We start from the raw sequence: 25559 nt of genomic DNA on the forward strand, positions 1-25559 counted from the left end.
AATAAAATAGATAGCATTAATAGATTAAAAGAAGAAGAAAAAGGAGTTCTGAATCTTCTCTGAAGGAGTCTTGATTCTTCTCTCCAAAAGCTCTCTAAAAATCTCTCAGGGTTTTGCTCTCAAAAGTTACAGGGAAAAATAAAGCTTAGGTCTAGACAATGACCATAAAAATCTTATTTATATTCCTAAACACGTCTAGGAACTAATAATGCAAATATGGAAAACTCTGGGTCAACTTTGTAAATCTTCAAAACTTGTGAGAAAAACTTCCGATTTCGACTTTGGCCTAGCATCAGATCGATGCATATGCTGTGTCGATCGATGCACTCTTCTGAACATGTCTCCCAACTTCGTAGCTCAGCCTCAATGCTTGATTAAGCTCCAAATCTTTCTATTTAGCTTCATTATGCTCCCGTCTATGCTAAATCCTATAAAGACTCAAAAGACTCTAAAAATACCAAAAATACTCTATAATTAAGAGTTATATCATGGCTAAAAACACCTAAAAACCATGATTTATCAGTAATCAAACCAGTGGTGAAACAAAAGCAAAAACCAGTGGTGAAACAAAAGGAAAAGAAGAAGAAGCAAAAGCCGCGCAATGGATGTCTCTCGTAAGTTGGAATAATCTTCACTTTATAATCTACTTATATATATGATGTCGAAACTGTAGAATTTGGTTATGATAACCAAAAACTCACCATTAGCTTCGTATAATTTGGTTATATTGCCTTTCTTTCTTTGGCAGAAACATTCTTTGCGGGAAGCACTGATGATGACTCTACTCCTGATGGATCGTTCACTTCTTTTTTCTTTCTTTCTAATTGTCCCATTATTGTTGTTCTGACAAGTCGGAATATACATAGAGTTGGCAGAGATGAAGCTTCTTCGGTTTTTGTTTGTATATGTGACCGTGATGTTTTGTTTGTTTCGAGTTCGGTTATAGAATTTGTTTTATCCATTATGTAGCCAAAGATCCCATTAAGAATATAAAGAAGAAGAGCTTGGTTAAAACCAAATCCTTTTAGTTTACAGCTTAAATTACTTGCTTCTTTCGAAGAAGGTTGAATCCTTGTTGAATTTATCAGGTCTTATTATGAATTCGAGACCAATAGACAAAAGCGTGACAAAGAAGAAGCATGTAAATTTCAAACAGAACTAGCACAAGTAATAAATCTACAAACTTAAAAGAAAAAGAAAAAGAAGTAACTAATCTTGTTGTGTCTATAATACAATCCCACCACCTAACGCAGAACATATATGTAAAGCCACAATGCCAAAGACTTGTATTATCACAAGTTAAAACACACTCAAAGCCACCAACATTTGTTTTATCTCTCTACTCTTTTCTGCCGGTGTATAGAGATACACACATGCATGTTAAAAGAATGACCAAAAAGTGTGTTTCACCTTTTAAAACTCTTTGTGGGCAGGAGGTAATGCGGGTCTCTCGCTGAGAACCTTGTTGATGACTCTTTCTGAAAGAGAATGGCCAAGCAAGTGAATTTGAGACTGTTTTTGGAAGATCTACAAGACGAAACCAAGAGGTCAGGTTTGTGTTCTTAAAAAGGTTGAGAACACTGCGAAGTCGCAAATTGACTCACCCATTCCTTATCTTAAACAGATCAGGCCAGCCAATGAAGCCTTGTGGCACCACAATCAGTCCATCTCGTAGTAACTACAGTAAAAAAAAAAGTAATTGGAACATTAGCAAAAGCGAAATAAAAAGTGCGGTCATGAAACAGTAAGATTTGTGGATTTCGAGGGCTTACAAGCTCATGTGGCCTACTGAGATTCTGCGCTATTGTTATTGCCAAGAGGACTGCCTATATCCATCCCATCCTCCTTCCGGTTCTTTCCTCTTCAGAACACCACCCGACATTTGATACATTCTTGCTTGATCCTCCTTCAATGGTAAGGAAGCAGATGAGGATAATTGCCTTGCCACAAGTGATGATTCATCTCTTCCCTCCGTTTCATGACCTCCAGGACCAGAATTTAAGTCAAGTCCTGACCTAAACCATTTCGCACTATTGTCCAAAACTCCGCCATTGCTACCACCATTTGGGAGGCCAACGATATAAGGTCTTGGGTAATTAGACGGAATTGGAACTCCAGGACCCAATATTTGAGAATTGACACCAGGGAAGCAAGCTCTCCCACTTGAAGAAGAATCCATCTGTGCTGTAGAGGCACCAGAGAAATTTGTTGAGGTAATGGGGAAGCTGTTTCCAAAAGGAAAGACAGGATACTGGAACGTTGTGGACGGAAAGGGCATGGCTGGAGATGACGACAAAACCGGACCCCTGTACCCTTCAGGGTTGAATGAGGAAACACTAGTTGTATGACCCAACATTCTCTGTGGTCCACGATTGGCAATCATTGGAAAAGGCTGATCACCTCTCTCAGGCATAATTGGAGGAATGCTCACTGCTGAATAAGCATTAGCAGCAGGAAACCAAGATGAGAAATTAGCCATATTTTCACCATTCACTCGTATTCCAGAGAGAGATGGATGTGATGGCAAGCCACTTCGTGAATGTTGATTTAGAACCGTAGATGACTCAACAGCCAAATCATCACCTGCAGGTCCATCATTTAAATCAAAATCTCTACGACCACCAGTCGATGATAATTTAACCTGTTGAAAAGATGACTCTGGCCGATGACTACTGCTCATTGTGTAGTTGTTCATATCAGTTGAATCATCAACTTTGTTTAGATCAAGATCAAGGCCCCCAGACGAATGATCAAGCGCTGAACCCATGACCCCAGAACGTACTCGGTCAAAACTATTGGTGATACCAGATGTACAATTTGTGGCATTTCCAGATCTTTGAGAAGCCAAATCTTCAAGGACTCTCTCATCAGGTACATTCAAGTCAAAATCCAAAAACGTCCTTGTCTGTTTGCCAGCAGATGTAGAAGCATCAGATGTAGAGGTGTTGTTAATGCTCAGTAACACATCCTGAGCTTTTCTTGGCTCAGCTGGGCGGAAGGCACTAGTGGCAGCAGATCCTCTCCAACCAACAGCCCCTTTATTTCTCAACAGATCGTCAGGTGGAACAAACGGACCTTTTGCAGCCGCAGCAACAGTAATGGATGCAGGAAATCCACTAGATATAGGAGCCACCGGCAACGGTAAGGTATTAACTGGTTGTAGAGGAGTTGGCGTCAAAAATACAGATCCAGAAAAGTTATTTGAATCCCCCTGTTTTGCATCGTCTCCATCAAAACCTTCATTTAGATCAAACTCAACTCTGGCATCCATCTCTGATCCAGCTGAAGCTGCGGCTGAAACGGAAGAAGCATCTCTGGCAGCAGACGTACACTCCTCTGCTTCATCTCCATCAGCATCACTGGTTTTAGGCCCGTTCGGTCTCTTAAGATCCTCTGCATCTTTCGGTGATACTCCTGGAGTAGCTCTTAACCCTGAGCACCGTTCCTTTACTTCAATATTTTCTTGATTCCCCTCCACAGGCTCAACTTTACCTTTATTGACAGATGAGTCCAAACCAGCTGCGTCATCCTTCATAGCATCCCCAGAAGCATCACAATCCTGCTTAATCTTCTTTATATCTTTTTGGTCTATCTGATTAACTGCCATATTATTGACCGTTTCAGTTCCAAGTCTATCAGTGCTTACTGCATCCATACCCCTTGAAATCCCAGGAGAGACTGGTACATCTTCCACTTTTTTAACTAGCTCAGAACTCAACACCGTTGGGGGTTTCTCTACTTTCTTATCATCATCAACACCGACAAAGGGAGCGTGTTCAACAGCCACAGAATCTACCTTTTGACTAATATCTCTACATTCAGTTATCATTGAGCTTGCTACTCTTTTCGTTGAGTCTGATGAGTTATCTGCCTCTGATTTAACATCAGCCTTCCTATCCTTTACTTCCACAGAGTCACTATCATCCAAAAGCTTTTCCTTGATGGCGTTTGTGGGTAAAGCAGGAGAAGCAACGACATCATCTGAATTGTCATTGCTCTCTAGGCGCTGATCCACCAACCTTTGTAGATCTTCCGTCTCTGAATTTGAGCTCTTATCATGATCTCCAGTCTTAGATTCATTTTTTATCTCTGACTCCACCAACCGTGAGCCACTACTGCTAACATGTTGCTCACCTTGATGTTGCTCGTGCGGCAAACCATCAGAATTAATTAGCTTTGCATCGTTCCCTACAATAGAATTTTCATTCATCAAGGAATTTGATGGCTGAGATACTGGGGGTGATGCAACAGGCGATTTAGACATCTCATCAGCAGCTACACTAGCAAGAAGATTCATTCCAACATCATCTGAACCAGCCAAAGAGGCATTTGTCTCGGAGTATCTGACACAACTTTCAATCAAAGCATTCATTGAACTGAGTGTTCCGCCATGCCTTTCTCCAGATTTGAACTCATTTCCTAAGGAAGATGTGTCTTTGACATTTCCAGCTGCTTTATCAGAATCTTTAGGAGCTCTGCCGCGGTCATCACCAGCAACAAGTGGTGAACCAGCTCCCCCTTGCGAGATATCTTTTAATTCATTGCTTTGCCAAGACTCCGCATTCAAGACAGAGCTCACATTAGGTCGATAAGAATGATTTTTTTCTCTCACATTATTTTCACACAGTTCCTGCTTCACCGCATGCAAAGGAGAAGAAGCTCGGCTATTCACAGGAGCAGGGTCCTCCAAAGAGCCTCCACTCACACTTTGAGCAGGGCTGCGACCCCGATTTGGCAGCTTAACAATCAATTTATTACTGCAACCCTCAGTCAGAGGAACCTCAAGAATCTTTTCAGATGTCAAACTTGATTGAGAAATTTTCTCAGAAGGGACATTCCTTTGTGATGAGAAGGTTCGATTTAAACCAACTTCCCTAGGGGAAGCTGACGAAGATGATACTTGAAACACATTGTTTGATTTCCGATGCCTTGAAGAGCCACTGGAGCACTTCTTCACAGTTGAACCAGCAGTTGAGCTCCTTGCATCCTCTTTTCCAGATAAATTGCCTGTTTTAGCATGCTCGCTCGAGCAAGACTGGCTATTATTATGGGACTGACTGGAGCTGCTACTTTTCTCATCCTTTACTGCAGCTAGGACTTCAGATACACCACCAGCACCAGCATTTCGATGCTGTCCATCTATAGAAACAGTACCACCTGATCCCGGAGATGGGGCTGATCTCGTAGAGCCTGGCGACGTGGCTACACACTTCAGGTTGCTTTCCACCTGTTGTTTGACCGAGACTGACTTAGAAGCATGTAGATGTGATGATGATGTCTTGTTTCCCTCCGCGGAACCACCTGAATGCCTTCCACCATGAGTCAGTCTTCCACTTCCAGGCCAAGATACACCTTGGTTGGATCCAGACTTGGCATCCATTTCTGCTTCAACTCGTTTCTTCCATGTGTCGACCAAGCTCCTTGCTTTTTTCCCAATCTCTGAATTTTTATGTGACCTTAGATGATTAACAGACTTTCCAATGTTACAAGTCTGAAGTGCATTGAGATTCACAGGTAGCTTGTCAAGAGCGCGAAGTAAGACTAGGAGGAAATCGTCTACTAGCCTATCACCGTCTTTGGGACTCCCCCCATCCCCAACTTTCCCTTTATGAACTTCCTGCAGCCACTCATCAAACACGGGTAATCCCCTGAGCTGGACAAAACGACTAAGGCAATCAAACTTGTCTGTTGCCGCTACAACCCCTGCAAGAATCGCACGGCCAACTAAGTCTATTTTCTTCTCATTCCTCTCAGGCAGCATAAGCTGCACCAATTTTTCAACTCCTTCAGAATCCACCAGACCACCTTTCTCCGTAAATTTTGAAATCTCAGACTTTAAACCGCTTTCTGTTCTGAGAGGACCGGAACCACTGTCATCTACCCGGGAAGAACGTTCCCGTTTAACAGACTCGGAACCATGATCCATACGCTCTCTTTTCCTTCCCTTACCCTGAGAGAGAAAAGAGTTGTTATTCTGGATGGCTCTATCTTTCGCTTGTGATGTTGTTGGACTATTCATGGACTTGGGAGAACGACCACCCTGCTGTAATGTTGTATGCATTTCTGATCGAGTCTTGCACAATAACTTGTCTACTTCTAGTTGTCGATCCTGCAAAGTGAAAAACAAAAAAAAAAAATGCCTTAGTTACCAGAGAAGAGCAAAAATCCAAACAGAAGAAGGCAGTTAGGTGGATGAATTATAATCTCACATCAATATAGTCTTGATCAGTCAGCCACCATAAGCGCTCGTTTGTAACGTCGTAAACTCGCCGACAGACAAACGAGCAGATACCAGAAGGGAGTTCAACACCTCTTGGAAGGAAGGAAACTTTACAAGGATGTAGTAAGGAAGCAGCAGGGATATTATCCTCGTGAAAGGAATAAAAGAGTTCGTTGGGCTCAGCCTCAAGAAGGATGCCTTTGCCAAGTTTTAATTCCGTAGGTCGATAAAGCCAATTAACACCCAACTTCAACTTATCTTCTTTCTCAGCAATGATCAAGCGAACTATCCCAATGAACGGTGGACAATCCTGTGGTGGCTTAAAAAGAGCACAGTCACCAACACTAATTTTGCGCCCGTCCTGCTAGTGACAGCAAAACACACAAAAACAAAACTATAAGTCCAAGAGCCAACCCAAAAAAAAATCACCCCAAGGTGTAAGATTTAATAAGGAGCCCTAAATCACCAGACTGATGTGATCAATTCTTGGTTCAATTGGTTAAGACAAAAAAACACTCATTTCCTCGAATCCATCACTAGAATCCCAAAATACAAATCAAAATTTCAACACTCAGGGCAAAACCCATCCACCAAAACACGAATTAGTGTTGGATTGTAGCTTTTGAAATCGAAATCGAATTGGAATTGGAATTTTACCTTAGAAAACGAGGTAGATGAAGATAAGGACAAACAAGAAGAACCACCACCTTCCACAGACGCAATTACACGCGAGGAAGATATCAACATGTGCCGACGACGACTTTTGTGCCTCCGCTCACAAACCCTCCCATGCATAGCCTTCTATCATCTTCTCCTTCGAACAACAACATCAATACACACCTCTCCTTCCTCCAATCCTCAAAATTTCCCTTTATCCCCAGACAAACTATTCGATACCTTTAGATCCACAGAAAAAAAAACCCACCGGCGACACAGAGAAATTAAAAACGAAACCCTAATTTCGCGACGAAATGGATCAAATCTCTAGGGTTTTTTTCTTCAATTCCCGATCCGAACACAAACAACAACACAGATCCAAATACAGATAGTAGCAACCAAGTGATTAATCGAATCAGCCCCCTTGTTACGATCCAGCTATACGGATTTTTTTTCCTTTTCGCGAAATCGCGTAAGCGAACAAAACACCAGCAAAAATAAAATCGAAGAGAGAGAGAGAGAGAGACGGGGCGAAAAGGGGAAAGGTGACTTGGGAGATTTCGGGCGGATCGGGTCGGGTTAGAGAGAGGGGGGAGGAGTTGTGGAAAGGGGCAAAGATAACGTGACAGTGCGGTGACTTAAATGATAAAACAATATGTGCGTGACGTCATCTCCAATCTTTTTCAGGTGACATAGGGACTGGAGAGATTAAGAGGTGGGTGAGTGACGGACGGTTTGACCACGTTTCCTTAGTCCTTTGACTTTATTTCTCTGTTTTTTAAAAATAAAAATTAATCCTAAGCAAATCGGTTTGCAGAACCGGAATAAACCAAGAAAATGTATCATAGAAATTTTTCTGTTCGAATTTATTTATCCGGTTTAAGGCATTGTATATTATGGATGGATAATGTATAGTCACTGTTGTGTTATTATACTATGGCCTGGTGATCACTAATTTATCGGTACAACTTGGCTAGTTAATGTCTCAACCACTCATAATCATTTCTCAACTGCACATAAATTAGACAAATAACTACTAGATAGATTTTGATTTGTGTGTTTGTAATCTTAGTGCTAAAAGATTTAGTTTGTTCGAAGTATAATAATGTATGAATAGGTATCGGCAAAATATTAGTACAAATTTATTTTTTGTATCGTTATTATAAATCAATAATTAACTAATTATTAGTTATTACATATTCCTTAAATTTAAAATCAGCAATTGAATCCACAAAAACGAATAACATATTTGTAATTCATGATCTAATAAGTACACTAATCCACAAACCATCCCAATCACCCTAAGAGGTTAAGACTAAGTTGGTTGATATGACTGATATGTTTAAGACCAACAGATGGAATATATAATTTGTATGTTTTCCCTTAATTGAAGTCTCGTTTAAACATCACTTTCATTAGACAAACAAAACACAGAGTTGCAATTACAAAGAAATATTACCGAGGACACCAACCTTTATTTTGCTCTATATCATTACTTTATAAGTGTCACAATCAAAGATTATGCATGTCGCTCTATATATAGATAGGAAACTACTCATATGTACATTTCGGGTTATTCCAACCGTTAGGTGGATTTTGAAAACGAACCTTACTTTCTAACATTGCACATTACTCATTATGAGTTGTTAGTATATGGAATATGTATCATAAGCATGTGTTGTGCTTATAACCACAACCGGGTTGATTAATTTGATCATGATTTGGACATTTTAGTACCATTGTAGGCATTTTAGTAGCAAAGTGTGTGACATGTCAACGATTGATCTATGATTTTTGACCCAATCGAGAGATAAACCGATTAAAAAAAAAAAAAAAAAAACATTAAATACATCATTCAAATTGTAAGAATATGAATATGAATATTAATATGACGTTTTGGAGTTGCAAAAATTCATTACTTACACATGCATTTTATATTGATTATTAATTAAGTTGAATATACAATCATACTGCTTAGTTGAGAGACTTATGACAGTGAAATTGATAATTCGTTGGCTGATAAAAAGATAAGTACAAACATATGTATGTTTGCTTTTAGTATTAACCTCGAGTTTTGCAGCGAAACAAACATACTTCTCTCTCATCTCCAGAGTGTGGCTTTACCTTTTGTACACGAGAACTGCGCATTTGATGTGAGATAACGTATCACAACTCTGTTTTATCTCTCTGATCCATAATAAAAGTCTTTTTCACTGATTCGTGTCTTTGCTCTCTTTTTTCAGTTATAGATTCCCCGAATATTTTTCTGTGGGTATTTGTTTGTTTGTGTTAAAGACTGAAGTCAGAGATTCTACACAACTTCAAAAAAACTTTTTTTTTGTTTGTTGAACCATTGTGTTGGTTTGTTTATTTCGAGACTTATTCTTTAATTTCAGTCTTTATTTTCCTGATTTCATATTGAACAGTGTTGTTAGCTTTATAAAGTCATAAAAGTTTAGTTCTTTTTGGACATTTTTGGAAATTAAAAAAAACATTCCACATGTATCAACTCTTCATCATGTTGATAATCTGTCTCTGTGCCTTGGAATTGTTACACTGGCTTGAAGGTTTAAATCCATATCCGTCCTTGTATTATATATGTAAATCATAAAAAATAGCTTATACTCTTTTTTGTTCTTCTTTTTTTTTTTGTCAATTAGGTCCATTGACATCTCTTAATGCACATGAACAATCTCTATGTAAGTCACTATCTTAAATGGTTCATTGATTGAAGTTATCTAGCTCTAAGGTGTGGTTTAATTAGTTCACCATTACAAGTTACATAACATTCACCCCTACAAGTTACATGTTATTTCATGTTTTGATGTTCTTGTGTTGCAGTAGATGCTTCAGGTCATCAAAATTAGGAAAAGGATGTTTGATGGATCATCCAAAAAAAAAGAAGAAAAAAAAACACACAATTTTGACTTTTGTGGTTTTGATTGTTGATTTTATTGTTCTAAATCATTAATTTAATTGTGTATTTTGTGTAAAATTGTAAGTTTTGTAACCAGAAGAAACCTAACTGATTGATTGATCTAGAAGCTTTTGATATATGTACTGTACTTAATGTGTGAATCATATGAACTTTACTCACGTGTAGTCCACCGTACGCCACCGTTTTAAAATGAACAGAAGCAACTCACACGTGTGTACCTACCACAATTCCCAAAACACCCTTACGTTAACGCGTGTACAAAAGTCAAAACGAAGGGTACTTTAGTCACGAGGAAAGTTCTGAGCGGAGAAGAGGAGTTTCCGTTATCCCCTTATATTTTATCTCTCTCTCTCTCTTTCTTTTTCTTTCTCTTCTTACAGACGACACAACCAACAAAGAAATAAAAAAATCGCACGTTTCTTCTCTCTCTCTCGCGAACAAATCTGAATTTAGGGTTTTTGAGAAATCTCCGTTTTGTGATTTTTCGTAAATTCTTGTTAATTCGATTTTTTGGTTTCGGAAATCCAAATCATCTGTAAAAATCACCATGATTTCTGATTCGATCACCAACGCTTCTGCTACTGCAGCTCCTAGCGCCAAGGATTTCGGAAAAAAGAAAAGGGTATGTTAAATTTTTCTTCTTTTAAATGTAAATCTCTTTCAATCTTTCCTCAAATCTCATTTCTATCTTCAAATTTCAATCTTTGTACTGTGGGGGTTTGCAGACGAACAGGTCGGCGAAATTGAAACAGAGCAAGCTAGGTCTTCGTCGTGAGCAATGGCTTTCTCAAGGTAATTATCATTAATTCAAAAAAAGATCCAAGCTTTTAGCTTCTTGGGATTTGATTTGGGTTTTCTTTTTTATTAGTTGCGATGATTAATAACAAAGGGGATAAGGAGGAAACAGATTCCAATCGAAGAATTAGGAGTGAGAAGCGTGTTCAGAGAGATCGTCCGGTTGAGAATTTTGATGTGCAGGGTAGAGATAGAGAAGAAGAGAATCATAACAGTGGAACACAGCATCGTCATGAGAGCTTTATTGAGTCGCTTTCTAATAGCCCCAACAGTATCCTGAGTGGCATGAATTCGATTCCTAATTTTAGCAGCAGTAGCAGCAGTGGAAGTGGTGGCTCTTGCTCTGGTAATATAACAGAAGAAGAGGATGATGCTGATGATTGTTTGGATGATTGGGAGGCTATTGCTGATGCTTTAGCAGCTGATGATGAGAAGAAGCATGAGAAAGAGAATCATCTTGAGTCTTGTGAAGAGCGTGAGAGTATCATCAAGCAATCAGCTTTGCCGAGGGATGGATCTGATGTGGCTGTAAGGGATGCAAAAGAGAACCCGGATTGTTCGAGAACAATGTCAAGGAAGCAAAAGAGTAGCCAGGCGTGGAGGCCAGATGATAAGCTACGTCCTCAGGGTCTGCCTAATCTCGAAAAGCAGCGTAGTTTTCCTGTTATGAATTTGCATTTTAGTTCTGTGACAGTGCCATCTTCTTGCCCCATTTGTTACGAAGATCTGGACTTGACAGATTCTAATTTCTTACCATGTCCTTGTGGGTTCCGGCTTTGCCTTTTCTGCCACAAGACGATTTGCGATGGAGATGGGCGTTGTCCTGGTTGCAGAAAGCCCTATGAAAGGAACACTATCAAGGTTGAGGCTAGTGTTCAAGGTGGTGGTCTGACTATTCGGCTTGCTCGTTCGTCTAGCATGTTTTGCAGGTCATGAAGAAAAGGAATGTGGCGTTTCTCGGCATGTGTCTGTTTGTTTTTCTCTCTTCTTCTTATTTTCCTCGCATGTTACTACGTTTTTCACCTGTCTTTAAAACTCTTTAGATATGGGTATAGGATTTGTCTTTTGGCAACTGAGAACTATGTTCTATGTTCTTCTATGTCAATGACTCTTCTTCGTCTGAAACATGTGGTGGTGGTGGTTATGTAGAGTTGTGTGTGAGTACATAAGGTGGTACACGAATTTCAAATACATAAAGTTGCAATAAGTCTCTTTCTCATTGCCTCCGAGAACCCTTGCTTATCTGTAATATTCTAAAGGTATCATTTTATACCTTCTGTTATTTTAAGGTGGACCTTAAATGTTATATCTTTCTACTTGATTCTTTGTTGGTTATATAAAATTGACATCCGGCTCTATTAAACGGCGAAAGAGATGAAGATTATTTCTATGGTCTGATTTTGTTTTGATTAATCCACTTCCTCCTTGGCTACATGTTATGGATCCTTGAGTTGATTATATCGATGCAGGATTCTGGTGGAACTCAAATCTTACAGGAATCTCTTGGTGATGTGATTACTCAGTGATTTACTTGTGTTTAGGAAACATATTTTGAGCCAAACTTTCATATCGAGCTAGCAATACAGGGGGGCATAGCCGCATAGGACAAGTTTCAAATTACTTCTTGTGTTTTAATCGTTTGCTTCTTTGGTTATGTAGTAGCTAGAACTTGGAGCGTTTGCACTGCAAATTGTTTAGAGGTTAGCAACGTTTTAACTAATTTGAGTAACCTGATCAGGCTCCATTCTGATGGCATTCTGGTCCTCTTACACTGTGTATCTCCCTTCTGTCAACGTTTTCTTTTGTTGCTGCTTCATGCTATTTGAGATGGCTTTAGGCTTTAGTACGATCATTGTAAAGTGGAAACCAAATTTGACATTAGAATAGAGAGCTATTACAGTACTTTACAATGATCATAAAACATGTTTCTTATCCTAAGATCATCGTTAAGAGGAAACCAGATTGATAAACAATATAACAGAGAGCTATTACATTTCTTATTGCACAAATTAAGAAGCCAGACTAGCCAGTGCTCCAATAGCTTAAATAATCGACCACTCAAGGTTCAGGTAGCTCTAGTTTCATCCATCATATGCCTTTGCAGCGGTGATTGGAATTTGTGACTCTCGGGAAGTGTATTCCACCACTTTCTAAATGTCGAACCCTCCAGAAATATATCCTTATCATCTACTTCTCCTTCTGTGATCCATCCGTCAAGCAACCCTTCTAATGTCTTAACTCTTACCTTAACTTCCTCATATGGCTTTCCCTTGAGTTCTTCGACCTCAGCCCAAAAGCATGATCCGCACTCGGATCCTGATATCTTTAGCATCTCTTGTATTTCTTCGGGTTGTAACCCTAAGTTAAGATCATTTACCTTGCTCCAAAGCACATCTTTTGCTAACTTGCCTGTTGCCTTCGATTTATAATGTTCGTACCCTCTCTGAGCGTATATGTAACGGCTTGGTCTTCCTCTTACCATGTACGGCCCTGTGTCTTCGTTCTTGAGATGTCTATGGTAGTTTGAAATATCAAGAGGTTCAGTTAATCTGCGGTATTGAGTAGCTAATCTGATCCAGTCTTCCCTCCCCTCGAATCCATCTGGAAGATGATCTTTCTTCACCAAACCAAGCCCTTCGTCAAAAATACCGGCTAACTCTGCTCTCTTGACGTTTGCTTTAAAGTCATTCTCTTCATTTGAAACTTTGAAGGAATCGTAATACCCGTTTTTATGAGCTTGACACTTTGGCTTGTATTCTTCCATTATCCAATTTAGTCTATCTACTATTTTATCTTTTTTGGCATCTATCTTCTTCTGATTTTCTTCCCGTTGCTTCTCAGCCTCTAATGCAGCATGAATACATTGTTTGGCTCTTGTGCTCTGCCAAAAAAGGAAACATGAATGGTATTAATGATTGCAAAAACATGCCAGGACAGAGTTATGAAGCTGCACAAATTGAAAAGAGAGTAAGATTTTACCACTCCTAGGTCATTGAGTGCAGAGCCTATAGAGTTTTCTCCATCCAGAAGCAGGTTATGTAGATCCAAATGATTAAGCAACTTAATCCCAATTGATTGTACCAGTCCCTCATAGCCATGGTGATCTTTAATGCTTCGAAATGGAATCGAAGACCATTCTTGTTCGTCGCTACACTGAGAAGTGTAAAACAACATTTGAAGAATAGCGTCTGAGTTGTTCACTACAACCAATCTTTTCTCTGTAGAGAAGACAAAAGTGCCTACTGGTCTATAAGGACTTAGCTCAAGAAAACTAGAAAGAGTTTCTAAAAACGCTTGACCGTTTCCAATCAACTGATTGACAGCTTGGTAAGCAACAGTTGATGTGTCTCGCATCACCGTTTTGTAAAACTCTGTTATTTCCTCGCCGTCCTCTTTGGTTGAAGAAACTCTTGTAGGATCCAATTGGCCAAGAACACGAGGCAGTGTTTTCTCTATCGATGCCTTCCGAGCAAGCATAATCCGAGGGACAATATCGAATCTTGTGACAAAGTTCACGAAGAACCGGCTCCAGTTCTCTCTCCCAAGTGCGTGCTTGAAGATATAGTCACCAACCAAAGGAGCTCCAAATGTCACACAACGAGGCTCACGGACAACACTCGGATTGCGTATCAAGTATTTCTCCAAATACCAAACTGTTGCTAATATTGCAGTTGCTCCTCCTGAAGAATGTCCTGTGAACACAATCTCTTGTCCTCTATCAACCGCTCTTTGCACCTAAAGAAAGCAAGTTTCAGACACAGTCTTATCGATTAAAACACATTTTAAGAAGGTTTCCTTTTTTTTTTTACTTACAGAAGCATGAAATGAGGTTCTTGGACCAATGATGACTTCAAGATTCTTGAGGAAAGCTTCGTTAACAGTAGCGTCAACGTTGTTGCCGATGCTTCTCATACAAGGAAACTCAACACGCTTCATCTTGATTTCTCCAAAGGGAGATTTATTACCCGTAGCGAACAAATCTTTCGCCGTGAAAGATGGTCGGAAGGCGAAAAACACGATTCCCCCTGCTTCTTCTTTGATATACGGCTCGGTTTGGTAAGCTCCTTTCGACACCATCCATGATTTGGTGATTACATCACCATTGATTCCCGTCAGAGCTTCAAAGGCCATTTTGATCTAATCTCTTATCTTTGTGGACTTTTTTTCTCTCTTTCTCTGTTGAGTCGTCTTGCTTCTTTTAGTCCTCCTCTGTTAAATTTATTACAGAGATGTAGACGGGAGTAATTACCCAAAATACCCATCAGAATATATCAAAACAAATGTTTACTGTACTAGTATTTGTTAAAGTTAACTCTTATCACTATTGGAGACCCATGACGAAAAGCAAAGAATCTTAGCCGTCCACGTGTCGGGTTTTATGGATTTGTACATCCGACATGACTGGAGAGTTTCGCAGAAACTTTCATAAAGAGCAATTCACATATTGTCGGAAAGTTTTACTCTGTTTGGTTTCTTGCTTGGAAATTTTTGTGAGCTTGACTTTGGAGTCTTCGTTTCTTTAATATAGGATCCATCTTTTGGTTTCAGACGTCACTCTCAGTTGAGATTTCGCAGTAACTCAGTGATATTCACTTTTGTCGGAAAACGATTTGTTGTTTTATTGCTTTTTTGGTTGAGGAATCTGTTCTCTTGGAGTTTTAGTTTTTGTAGCTGGAGGACTTGTTTGTTTCAGTTCTAAATTAATCTTATCCGGAAGTAAACCGGTTCGATTTCTCACAGCTGAAGATTTAACCGAATTAAACTACACCTTCTCGCCTTCTCCGTTTCAGCAAAAGACGCGTCCCATTCGACTTTTTTTTTACTTGTTTGATCTATATGAGTTACATGAACCGGATTGTAATCAAATTTTAGTCGGTTCGGTTTGGTTCTATATTGCAAAACAAATCTGACGTATATACTTTTAATTTTTTATATTAAAAATACTATATAACTGAATATAAGTTATTAGGAAAAATTATGAATTTTAGTATTATAATCAATATTTTTAGCGAACATTTGTAGTAAAATTTTAGTTTGGTTTGCTTAAACCGAATTTGCAGAACCATCTATGCTTTCGGATAGAATGAAAGTCTAGGAGACTTTGGATTTTCTTGGTCTTTTATTTAAACTCAACTTGTGGAAAATTGAAATTTCTAAGAAAAGCCATCCAAAGTGGTCCAACGTTTATAATAACTTTAACTTATCTTGCGGGACTCTCGATTCACGTTGACAGCTTTATATTTTAATTAGACAAAAGATTATCTTATCTTCGTGTACTAATCCATTCTTAATATCATTTACTTAAGTTCTTTTGACATTTTAAAAAAGAGAATTGGGGGAGTGTTCATATGTAAAAACAACGCTATTTCCACGCAAGTGAAGTCGAAAAAAGGAAGAGTCGTTCCTAATAAACTTCCAAAAATAACAACACCATTTTACATATCTCATATGTAAAGAAAAAAAAAATGTATCTCTTCCTCTCTAATGAATCCCCCCATCTACAATTTACATTTCTATTTTGTGAAAACCCCATGTTTGTCACCCTTCTTCATCAGTCCTCCTCATTCTATCAGCTAAAGAAGCTGTGATGTCTCAAAAATTGTAAGCCGAAAGAATCACGGGACAAGCTTAAGTGTGTGTGTGAATCCTTGAGCTTATAAGATGATAATCATGATAAACTCAGATCTTTGCTCGTTTAAGCTGCGAGTAGATATCATTAGCTTCTAGCTCTCTCTTGTGCATCATATTCTTAAAAGCTCTTTCCTCAGCTTTCATTAAAGAATCTCTTAATCTCTTCACATCAGCCAATTTCACAGGCTTCAATAAGAAATCTTCAGCCCCTTCTTCAAGACATCTGAAAATATATTTTAAAAATCAAATATTAGTGATCCAATTCCATAAAGTTGTTTGTTCATAGCTTTTGGATGTAGAAGATGGCCAGCTCATATTTGATAATTATTAGACTTAATTTTGGTAAAAGAGGGTTGGTTCCTTTATTAGTAATACTAAGCAAAAGCATGTGAGGTGTCTATCACGAGGATGAGATTTTATAATGACTCTACCTAAGATTATGCAAAACGATTAAACATATCATTATGGGGGACCTAACATGTCACCGCCTATAGAATCAAATCTCTATGGAAGATTTTGCTTAACTTATGAAGGGATTATTCTTTTCTAAAAAATTATGGCCACAAGAAACAATTTTATATTGTAATTATTCCTAAGATCCATTAGAAAATTTACAACAAAAAAAGGACCCACTAAAAATAAACACCAAAATCTCAGCTTGATCTAATCAATATACAACCACCACCATAGTTACCCCATGATGGTTAAAGTAATCATATAATACTAACTTTTTCTATCATAACAAATCTGATGATTATACAACAATTTAATTTAGTCAAAAACCATATCTCCTAACGGTATCCTTTTTCACAAATCCTAGATAAAGTGCGATTACTTAAAAGTTTCCTAAACGATACCCTCTATAAATCTAATCACCCGAATCTCCTGAAGTAATAAATGCACAAAATCTATCAATTTTACTATATTTGGTAAATTTTACTCTTACATGATGATCATAATAGTTAAGATAATATATGAAAATATACCTATCGATTCGAGGCAAGATGTTCTCTGACGACATAATCACCACTGGTATTTCTCTGAAAATTGATGATTCCTATACAAGTTCAAAATTCATAAACAAGATTAGATCAAACTTCATTTTATATATTTGCTATAGTATCAGATTTTATTTTGTAAGAAAGCTTACTTTGATCTTCTTGAGTAGTTCATATCCAGTCATCCCGGGCATAGAGTAATCCGTCATTATCAAATTAATCTTCAGATCCTAAGAAAGTAAACAAAATCTTCAATACCAAATTTTGAATTCCATTCTCAAAACCAAAAAAAAAGACACACTAATATGATCAGATCTATTACCTCAAATCCAACTGAACCATTCTCTCCATCTAAACCAAGATACTGTAAAGCTCTTGTCGCACTATCAACCACAGTAACTGATGAGACAAAAACAAAACGTTAGTTTCTTGAAGTCTAAAAAAAACAGAGCCACAAAACAATCCAAAAAACACCTTATTATACCTTTACAAGAAGAGACTCTAAGCAAACGCTCGATGAATTTACGATCAACCATGCTATCATCAACGGCAAGAACATGAAGAAGCTCCTGTGAAGATGCTAATGAAGAAGTGTCGTTGGAGATATCCAACATCTCTGGACGCAAAACCTCAGCCATATCAACGAGAGGCAATAAACTTTTGAGGATTTGAGGAAAAGGTAGAGGAGATATGATGATATTGCATAGAGAGACGGTGAAGGATTTGAGAGAATGAGATAAAAAATGGGATATATAAGGAAGAAAGAGAGGGAAAATAAAAAAGAAAGGATATGATATGGAAAGGATTCTAAGAGATCTTTGCATATCTGTGGGATTTTGTCTGTCTGATAGCGCGTGGCAAAGTATTAGTTTATTTCTGTTTTCCAAGAAAGTCATATTATTCAAATTTGGCAAAATAAAATAAAATCAAAGTCATAAAGTTTTTTAAATTTATTAATTGTTTTTGTTGAGAATAGTCAAGTAATGGTGAGTGGTGAAATCATATGATATGATAATATTTGGGAAGGGAAATAAAATCATTTTTGGGTGGGAAAAATCGTATCATGACGATCTCTCTCGATTATTGTTTCAGATCATGTGGCAACTTTTGATTTTATTTTCTTTTTTTTGGGGTGAATATTTTCGATACTTTCTTATTTTCTTGATTTTTTCAAGAAATGTACCCACAGAGAAGATTTGTATTTCAATCTAAAAAATCTTTTGGAGATGTTAAATTAATGAACATTGTTGGAAAAGTTAGCTGACATGTGAAGGCCAGAGTCGAGTTTCATTTTCTAGCTAGCTTTTAATTTCTGGTAGTATAATATCATAGATATGCTTTTGGGCGAATTTTTTAATGTTGATACAATCTGCTGTAATTGTGCTATCAGATCAAAAACAAAAATCCGTACGTATTTGTATTTTTAGAAAGAAAAATAAATCATTATTTCTCTACTTAGCTTGCTGTTTTTTTTGTCCATTATCAGATATATTATTCTCGTAAAAAATATACCATTGCCTCTCAACGTGATCCTTGAAAGCATGGAACTGATGAGCTTAATAGTAAGTTTTCATGACAATATCATTTTAAATTCACTGTTACTTTATCCCCCAAAAAAATCTATTTGTTTTCATATTACTTGAATTTTTAATTTGCTTTTTCCATGCGTTCGAACGTTCTTCTACTCAAATTTTTAGCAATGCATTGAGACACCTAGTTAAGGCAGCTTTAGTTTGACTGAGATAGTCGTACCGATCCAGTTTTTTATACATTTGTTCGTGGCATGGGGATTTCAAGACTTATATAATTTATCTTGCAAGTATTTTAATACGAGTTGTTGGCTACGCGTCCAAAGCTTAGTGTCCGTAATAGTGAGGATTGCGAAAACTACTATTGTTTGATCGAAGAAAGTTGCCGATCCATACAGGTGACTTTGTTTAGCACCAAAGTTCAAACCATTTCCGAGATGAAGAGCTATCTAATGTTCTCTGTTGTTACCCCTCGAATTAAATAGCTTAGGGCTGAAGACAAATAAGCTTTTTATTGGTTTAGAAACACTTATTAAATTTGTGTTGACTCTCTTTGGAATGGATCTGGTGCGTGCATGTTGTTGCACTAGATTAATAAAATACGAACAATACAGTTCCTAAACACAAGTGTGGAAGACTTCTTTTTTTTTTTTTTGACAACAGCATACAGATCGACTCAAACAAGCCAATGCGAAGGAACATTGTTAACATAGGTAACTAAGTGCGGAACTGTACGAACTCGTCGCGCTAAATTGTCCGCTTTACCATTCTGAGAACGAGGGACGTAGACTAAAGAAAACGAGACAAACTCCTCTCTATCCGCCTGTATATCCTCCAAATAAGGCGTAAAAGCTGGCCACTCGGAAGGGGAAGACACCATCTTCACTAAGTCAGAGCAGTCGGTAAGAAAAACTACAGAATGATTGTCAGCCCTAGTCATACAACGCATCGCCCATATAAGAGCTTCAACCTCAGCATGAAGAGGAGAGAGACTGCGGCGAAGTGTGGAAGACTTCATAAAAAAAAAAAAAAACACAAGTGTAGAAGAGAATGTTATAGAATGAGAATCAAAAAGCTAATATAGCATTATTCCAAGATCATCTGGTAATTAATGTTGAGAATGAGAATCAAGAAGCTAATATCCCAATATTTCCAAAATTATCTAAGATAATTATATTTCGAGTCTGAATTTGATATCGACCAATCTTTTGATATAGTAATTTTTAAATTATATATATAAAAGTAAGGTTTTGGTCCCTCCTTATTGGTTGATTTTCATTTAATACTTTTTTTTTTGCTTTCTAATTATTTAATTACTTTTAAATAATATTTAAGACCAAATTAACACACTACATTTAATTCATGAGTTAAAATAAAATTATAACTGAAAATAAAATAAATTATGCATTAATCATATTCCACCACTCAATTTTATTCAAACACAATAAATAATATTTGTAACTCCAATAATTCTAAATGTAACTTTCATCAATTCTTATCATATAAATAAGCATTGCTCATTCTCTCTTATTGACATTTTTTACTTTTTCATTTTCACATTCTCTCATTCTTTTCCACTTCTCTCATTCTCTTCCACAATATCTCAAATCATTTTTTTTTTTCAATTTCTTATTTTTGTTGTATGAGTTACAAAAAACCAAATGAAATATCATTGTAAATTTTTAATGCTAAATTTTAATTTTAGAGACTACATGATATATATATATATATATTACATTGTTTTTATATTTAAAGATTCATCTCCATTATCTAATTTGGATTATCATCGTATAAGTAATCATTCTCTCCTCCTCTCTCACCAATATCAAATGTTGTTATATCTAATATGTGTTGTAAGAGTTCGATTATATATTTTAATTTAGAAAGTATTATATATAATTAACATTGTTTTCAATTTTTATTTTATTTATATAAAAATAAAATATTCTTTTATATTTCTTGCCTTTCTAATCTATTCATATTTATCTTAAAATTTCCATAGCTAAACTGAAATTCACATATGTTGGTTTTAACAAAAAATCAAGTTTATTTGAGAATCTGTTTTTTTTTAAAAGGTTTATCTTCATTATCTATTTTAGATTAGCATCTTATAAGTCATTATTTTTCATACTCTTATAATATTCATCACACAATAAGGTCATGAAGTTGAAAAGATCCATCTCTAATTCTCTATTATGTACTCTGGTTTTCTCACATAGAATGATCAATATAATTATCAATTTATAAAGTCTATTTTATTTTGTAAAGTCTATTTTGTTTTGTGATCCAATAGATAAATATGTAAAGATCAATACAATATTTATATTATTTAAGATTTTAGGTTTTTGAAAACAAAAAGAACTTAATTATAAAAAAAATTGATTTTATTGATTTAAGCAAAATGAAAAAATGATTCCAAAAAGAAATCACGTTTAACTGGAAGTGAAATATAGAAAATAATATAATTATTAAAATACCATTTAACTAAATCCTCTAAAGATGAAACCATTAGTATGAAATCTAGCACTATAAATTAAATTGATGAGTGAAAAACAAAACAAAAAACAAAATGATTGAAATTATTCTTGGGGTTTTAAAATATCTTTAGATTGAAGTTCATATAATTTTTAAAAAAAAAACTAATTTAGTTTGTCACTTCAAAAGTAATATTTTCAATTTGGAATATTATGTGTGAGTGTTGAGTTTATATCAACAAAACAATCAAAAAGTGTAAGTTAAAATTTTGATTGAGCCACTTGGTATTCCTTTTCTTTTAAGTCAAAAATAAATTAAAATATTTATTTATAATTAACGCACTTTTAAAGGCATTTAACTCCATTTAACTCAAATGTAACTCCTACCCAATAATTTTACATTCATTCCTCCAACTAATATATTTATCTTTCAAGAAAAAATATTTTTGGTAAAATTTTAATATTTTTAATTATTTTAATTGCTTTAAACTTTGAAATGAGGAATATTCTATATACAATAATTTTATACGTAGTTACTAAATTTTTTGATAATTTTATTTGATTCAATTTTACTATACTACATTTTTATGTTTACAATGTCATTAAGAAAAAAATCTTTAAATCAATGTTTAACCTCTATAAAACATGATCATAAACATAGATTCTCTCATATTAGGAAAATGTTTAAATTTCTATTTTATTATTTATATTAATATAGCTAATCAATTTTTTTTTTTTTTGTCATCTGGATAATATTAGCATAATGAGAAAATAAAAGTACAAGAGATAAAAGAGATGAGTAAAAAACCCAGCAACATACTTGATAATGAGGTTATAACAACCCTCCAAGTATTAAAACAAAATAAAAAGTGCAGCCCGTTTAACAACCATCTCTCCTCAGGATGTCCTGAATCCACGACGGTCCGCCTAGAGCCAAATAGGATTGAAAACGACCATCTCTTGTTACGCTTCCTGCAATTGCTCGCGCTGCTTTGTTCGCTGCGGCTGCCACATGCCTGCATTCCCACGAACTGAAACTATCCAAAATATCGTGTATCTCACTAAGGAGGAACCATTGTCGAGGCCATTCATGCGGAGAATTAATCGCTTGGGCCATCATCCCACAGTCCATCTCAATAACCACCTTATCAATATGCAGTATGTGTAACGCTTCTATCGTCCATTTGACCACCTGCAGACCAGCTATCTGCAGCGAGACCGCGCATCCAAAGGCATCTCGTGCATGGTATAGTACCCGACCAAACTCATCTCTAAGGATCCAACTACCTCCAACCTTAGCTGATCTGTTGCGCCAGGACACACCCACATTACATTTCACCATTCCTGTTGCAGGTTTACTCCAGTGTACCGCTCTGAACTGGGTTCTGTTCGTCACTACCACCTCCGCTCCTCTGTCCAGCTGTTGTTGGGCCTCTACCCATTGGCTCGCATCATTCGATGCCTTTATCACCATCTCCTGAATATCACCTTTTTTACCCTCAAAAACCACCGCATTTCTATATTTCCAAAGTTCCCAGAGGAGCCACGGTATTATCATTCTCACCTCTTCCGGAAACTCACCATCATCAATAATTCCAGCTAGATGTTCCCAGTTTTTCTCCACATCCGTGTCAGAGAAACCTTCACGAGGCAGAGGAATGTGAGCTAACGCAAAAGCTTGACGTGCAATTTGACAACTGAAAAGCATATGTCCAATCGATTCCTCCGCAGCACCACATATCATACATCGTAAGTCAACCTGCAATCCCCTCGACGCCAATCTCCCAGCCACTGCCAAAGCCCCAGATAACATACGCCAGAGGAACGTTTTTATCTTTGGAACCGTTCGCAGCTTCCAAACTTCCTTCTTCAAAGCATTGGATCGTTTAACCGCCTCCGGTAAAACTTCATAACGGTCCACCAGGGAGTTGGCTAACCAATATCCACTTTTGACAGAGTAAGAACCATACTTATTATAAGACCATATGTACCGGTCTGGTTGAGAGTTTGTGAATCGCATCGCCAATATCTTCTCTGCATCATTCGGTGGGAATAGCTCCTTCACCATGTCAACATTCCATTGCCCAGTCGTCGGATCCTTTAGCTGAGCTACTCTTAATCCCACATCAAAAATTATTTGACGTCGGTAAGGAGCTCGGGGGTGCTGTTCTTCTATCCACTTGTCCTGCCATACCAATGTGTCTTGTCCATTGCCTATAGTCTTGAGCAAACCGTTCTTCAGCAATTCTCGGCCATGTATAACGCTTCGCCATGCATAAGATGGTCTAGAGCCTACTCCACAGGTCAAAATCGATGTGGTTTTAAAATATCTACTCTTGAAAAACCTTGCCACAAGAGACTCGGGGTTATTGAGCATCCTCCATGCTTGTTTCGCAAGCAAAGCTTGGTTAAAATCACTAATATCCTTAAAACCCAGACCTCCCTCCGCTTTAGGCTTACACAACTTTTTCCAAGCTACCCATGCAATCTTTCGCTTCCCTTCACAGTTACTCCACCAAAATTCTGTCATGGCACTAGTAAGTTTCCTACAAAGGTTCTTACTTAGTCTGAAGCACGACATTGCATATACCGGCAATGCCATGGCCACCGATTTGAGTAAGATCTCTTTACCACCCAGTGAGAGCGACTTAGCATACCATCCATGAAGTCTCTTCTTCAACTTCTCCCCAATAAAGTTCAGCAAGGCTTGTTTAGATCCGCTGAAGCACTCTGGTAATCCCAGGTAAGTACCAGTACCACCCTCTGTACTTATCCCCATCGTGTTTTTAACCATGGCCTTGACCTGATCACTCGCTTTAGAACCAAAAGTAATAGCAGATTTGGAGAAATTGATTCTCTGTCCCGAGGCTCTACCATATGTCTCCAAGCAATGAAGCAATATCTCACACTCTGATTGCGTAGCTCGTGACATAAACAAACTGTCGTCGGCGAACAGGAGATGTTGTATTACCGGGCATGAGTTGTTAAAGCTAAATCCCGTGAGCTGACCTTGAACTTGCTTCTGCTTAAGGATATGTACCAAGGCCTCCGCACATAATATGAACAGGAACGGGGATAATGGGTCGCCTTGTCTTAAGCCACGGTTCGGAGAGATGTATCCATGTGCACTCCCGTTGATGAGAACTGAGTACGAGACAGACCGCACACAGGACATAACCCACTGTATCCATTTAGTATCAAAACCCATCCGTGTGAACAAACATTCCAAGAAATCCCACTCGACTCGATCATACGCCTTTGACATGTCTGTTTTGATGGCCACGAAGTCTGCATTAAACTTAGCATTTGTTCTCAACGCGTGTATTACCTCATGTGCAATGAGGATATTGTCTGAGATTAGGCGTCCAGAAACGAAGGCACCTTGAGTTTCCGATACTAATCCTGGCAAACATACCTTCAGGCGAGAGCAGAGGACATTTGATACTATCTTGTACAGCACCGAACAAAGGCTGATGGGTCTCATGTTACCCATCGTGTTGGCATTTGGTGTTTTTGGGATCAGGCAAATCTGCGTATGGTTCCAGTCCGGAGATAATACACCAGAGTTAAAGAACCCTTGAACTTCGTTGACGATATCTCCCCCAATGATGTCCCAATGTCTTTTAAAGAAAACCCCCGTCCACCCGTCAGCACCCGGGGCACTATCCCCTTTCACCTGAAATGCAGCCTGTTTAATCTCAGCAGCAGATATCGGGGCCGTAAGCATTCTGTTCATTTCTTCTGATACTCGGGTCTCCATGCCTTCCAATAGCTCCTCAAACCCTGATGGGTCCGATGAAGAGAACATCTCCGTGAAGTATTCAACTGCCACATTGCCCTTGGAGCCCTCCTCAAACACTTCATTGCCATGCTTATCGATGAGGGATACCAGGTGGAAGAGATGTCGTTTCGCTTAGGTCCTTCTAGTTGCTTTAGAGGGTTCACTCTTCCCCGTCAAGGTGGGATATACAGCCGGAGATTGCCTTTTCTTGCCGGGTTTCATTATCAATCAAGCGAGTGTTTTTCGGGATCTTATGGAAAACAGGATTTTCTTTCTTTTCGTGGAAGAATTGATGAATATTCAGCGAATATTGGCAAATCTCTACCGGAATTCTTTAAAGGGGTGGGTGCGCCGCCGTGGGTTTTTATAATTCTGTGGGGCAATTCTCAATTTCCTTTACAGTTTGACATCTTTCTACTCCTAATGGCTGATCAATTGAATATGGCGCTGGAAACAATGGCTATTTCGGATGATAGCCCAGTGGTTATAACAGAAGAGAGTGATTGTACTACGATGGTGGAGAGCCGGATCAGCAT

The 25559-nt window shown here is 37.6% G+C and overlaps 4 protein-coding genes across 7 annotated transcripts; 1 reads left to right on the forward strand and 3 right to left on the reverse strand.

The window, feature by feature from the left end:
- Positions 1–1124: 1124 nt before the first annotated feature.
- Positions 1125–7540, reverse strand: LOC104715387 (uncharacterized). 4 transcript variants are annotated; one of them, XM_087466974.1, is made up of 5 exons: positions 6878–7540; positions 6210–6581; positions 1773–6109; positions 1605–1678; positions 1125–1512 (listed from the first exon to the last, which is right to left on the reverse strand). In XM_087466974.1, exons 1-3 carry the CDS (start codon positions 7013–7015, stop codon positions 1808–1810), a joined length of 4812 nt encoding a protein of 1603 aa, XP_087323100.1. In that variant the 5' UTR covers positions 7016–7540; the 3' UTR covers positions 1125–1512; positions 1605–1678; positions 1773–1807. The 4 variants fall into 4 exon arrangements, with proteins under 4 accessions (XP_087323100.1, XP_087323099.1, XP_087323098.1 ...); XM_087466973.1 differs by having other exon boundaries at positions 1125–1527; XM_087466972.1 differs by having other exon boundaries at positions 6210–6584; positions 6878–7448.
- A 2562-nt stretch (positions 7541–10102) lies between these two features.
- On the forward strand, positions 10103–11916 carry LOC104711284 (uncharacterized). The gene is made up of 3 exons (XM_010427976.3): positions 10103–10437; positions 10541–10607; positions 10684–11916. The coding sequence occupies exons 1-3, from the start codon at positions 10363–10365 to the stop codon at positions 11544–11546; spliced, it is 1005 nt and encodes a 334-aa protein (XP_010426278.1). The 5' UTR covers positions 10103–10362; the 3' UTR covers positions 11547–11916.
- A 551-nt stretch (positions 11917–12467) lies between these two features.
- On the reverse strand, positions 12468–15245 carry LOC104711285 (protein EDS1B-like). Its single transcript, XM_019229259.2, has 3 exons — positions 14424–15245; positions 13590–14345; positions 12468–13491 (listed from the first exon to the last, which is right to left on the reverse strand). The coding sequence occupies exons 1-3, from the start codon at positions 14739–14741 to the stop codon at positions 12676–12678; spliced, it is 1890 nt and encodes a 629-aa protein (XP_019084804.2). The 5' UTR covers positions 14742–15245; the 3' UTR covers positions 12468–12675.
- A 747-nt stretch (positions 15246–15992) lies between these two features.
- LOC104711286 (two-component response regulator ARR5) lies at positions 15993–18231 on the reverse strand. The gene is made up of 5 exons (XM_010427977.3): positions 17724–18231; positions 17562–17638; positions 17392–17469; positions 17228–17298; positions 15993–16464 (listed from the first exon to the last, which is right to left on the reverse strand). The coding sequence occupies exons 1-5, from the start codon at positions 18133–18135 to the stop codon at positions 16290–16292; spliced, it is 813 nt and encodes a 270-aa protein (XP_010426279.2). The 5' UTR covers positions 18136–18231; the 3' UTR covers positions 15993–16289.
- Between the last annotated feature and the right edge of the window lie 7328 nt (positions 18232–25559).

The sequence above is a fragment of the Camelina sativa genome, chromosome 9, assembly GCF_030686135.1.
Source record: "Camelina sativa cultivar CO46 ecotype springtype chromosome 9, ASM3068613v1".
NCBI lineage: Eukaryota > Viridiplantae > Streptophyta > Magnoliopsida > Brassicales > Brassicaceae > Camelina > Camelina sativa.

What these genes read in the sequence shown, in the direction of transcription:
- LOC104715387 (XM_087466972.1), bottom strand. Translation starts at nt 7,015, where the DNA reads ATGCATGGGAGGGTTTGTGAGCGGAGGCACAAAAGTCGTCGTCGGCAC. An exon ending in CATCTACCTCGTTTTCTAAG is followed by an intron (nt 6,585 to 6,877) that starts GTAAAATTCCAA and finishes TGCTGTCACTAG; the next exon opens with CAGGACGGGCGCAAAATTAG. An exon ending in CTGATCAAGACTATATTGAT is followed by an intron (nt 6,110 to 6,209) that starts GTGAGATTATAA and finishes TTCACTTTGCAG; the next exon opens with GATCGACAACTAGAAGTAGA.
- LOC104711284 (XM_010427976.3), top strand. Translation starts at nt 10,363, where the DNA reads ATGATTTCTGATTCGATCACCAACGCTTCTGCTACTGCAGCTCCTAGC. An exon ending in ATTTCGGAAAAAAGAAAAGG is followed by an intron (nt 10,438 to 10,540) that starts GTATGTTAAATT and finishes GGGGGTTTGCAG; the next exon opens with ACGAACAGGTCGGCGAAATT. An exon ending in TGAGCAATGGCTTTCTCAAG is followed by an intron (nt 10,608 to 10,683) that starts GTAATTATCATT and finishes CTTTTTTATTAG; the next exon opens with TTGCGATGATTAATAACAAA.
- LOC104711285 (XM_019229259.2), bottom strand. Translation starts at nt 14,741, where the DNA reads ATGGCCTTTGAAGCTCTGACGGGAATCAATGGTGATGTAATCACCAAA. An exon ending in GAACCTCATTTCATGCTTCT is followed by an intron (nt 14,346 to 14,423) that starts GTAAGTAAAAAA and finishes TGCTTTCTTTAG; the next exon opens with GTGCAAAGAGCGGTTGATAG. An exon ending in CACTCAATGACCTAGGAGTG is followed by an intron (nt 13,492 to 13,589) that starts GTAAAATCTTAC and finishes CTTTTTTGGCAG; the next exon opens with AGCACAAGAGCCAAACAATG.
- LOC104711286 (XM_010427977.3), bottom strand. Translation starts at nt 18,135, where the DNA reads ATGACTTTCTTGGAAAACAGAAATAAACTAATACTTTGCCACGCGCTA. An exon ending in TAGAGTCTCTTCTTGTAAAG is followed by an intron (nt 17,639 to 17,723) that starts GTATAATAAGGT and finishes TTGTCTCATCAG; the next exon opens with TTACTGTGGTTGATAGTGCG. An exon ending in AACTACTCAAGAAGATCAAA is followed by an intron (nt 17,299 to 17,391) that starts GTAAGCTTTCTT and finishes GAACTTGTATAG; the next exon opens with GAATCATCAATTTTCAGAGA.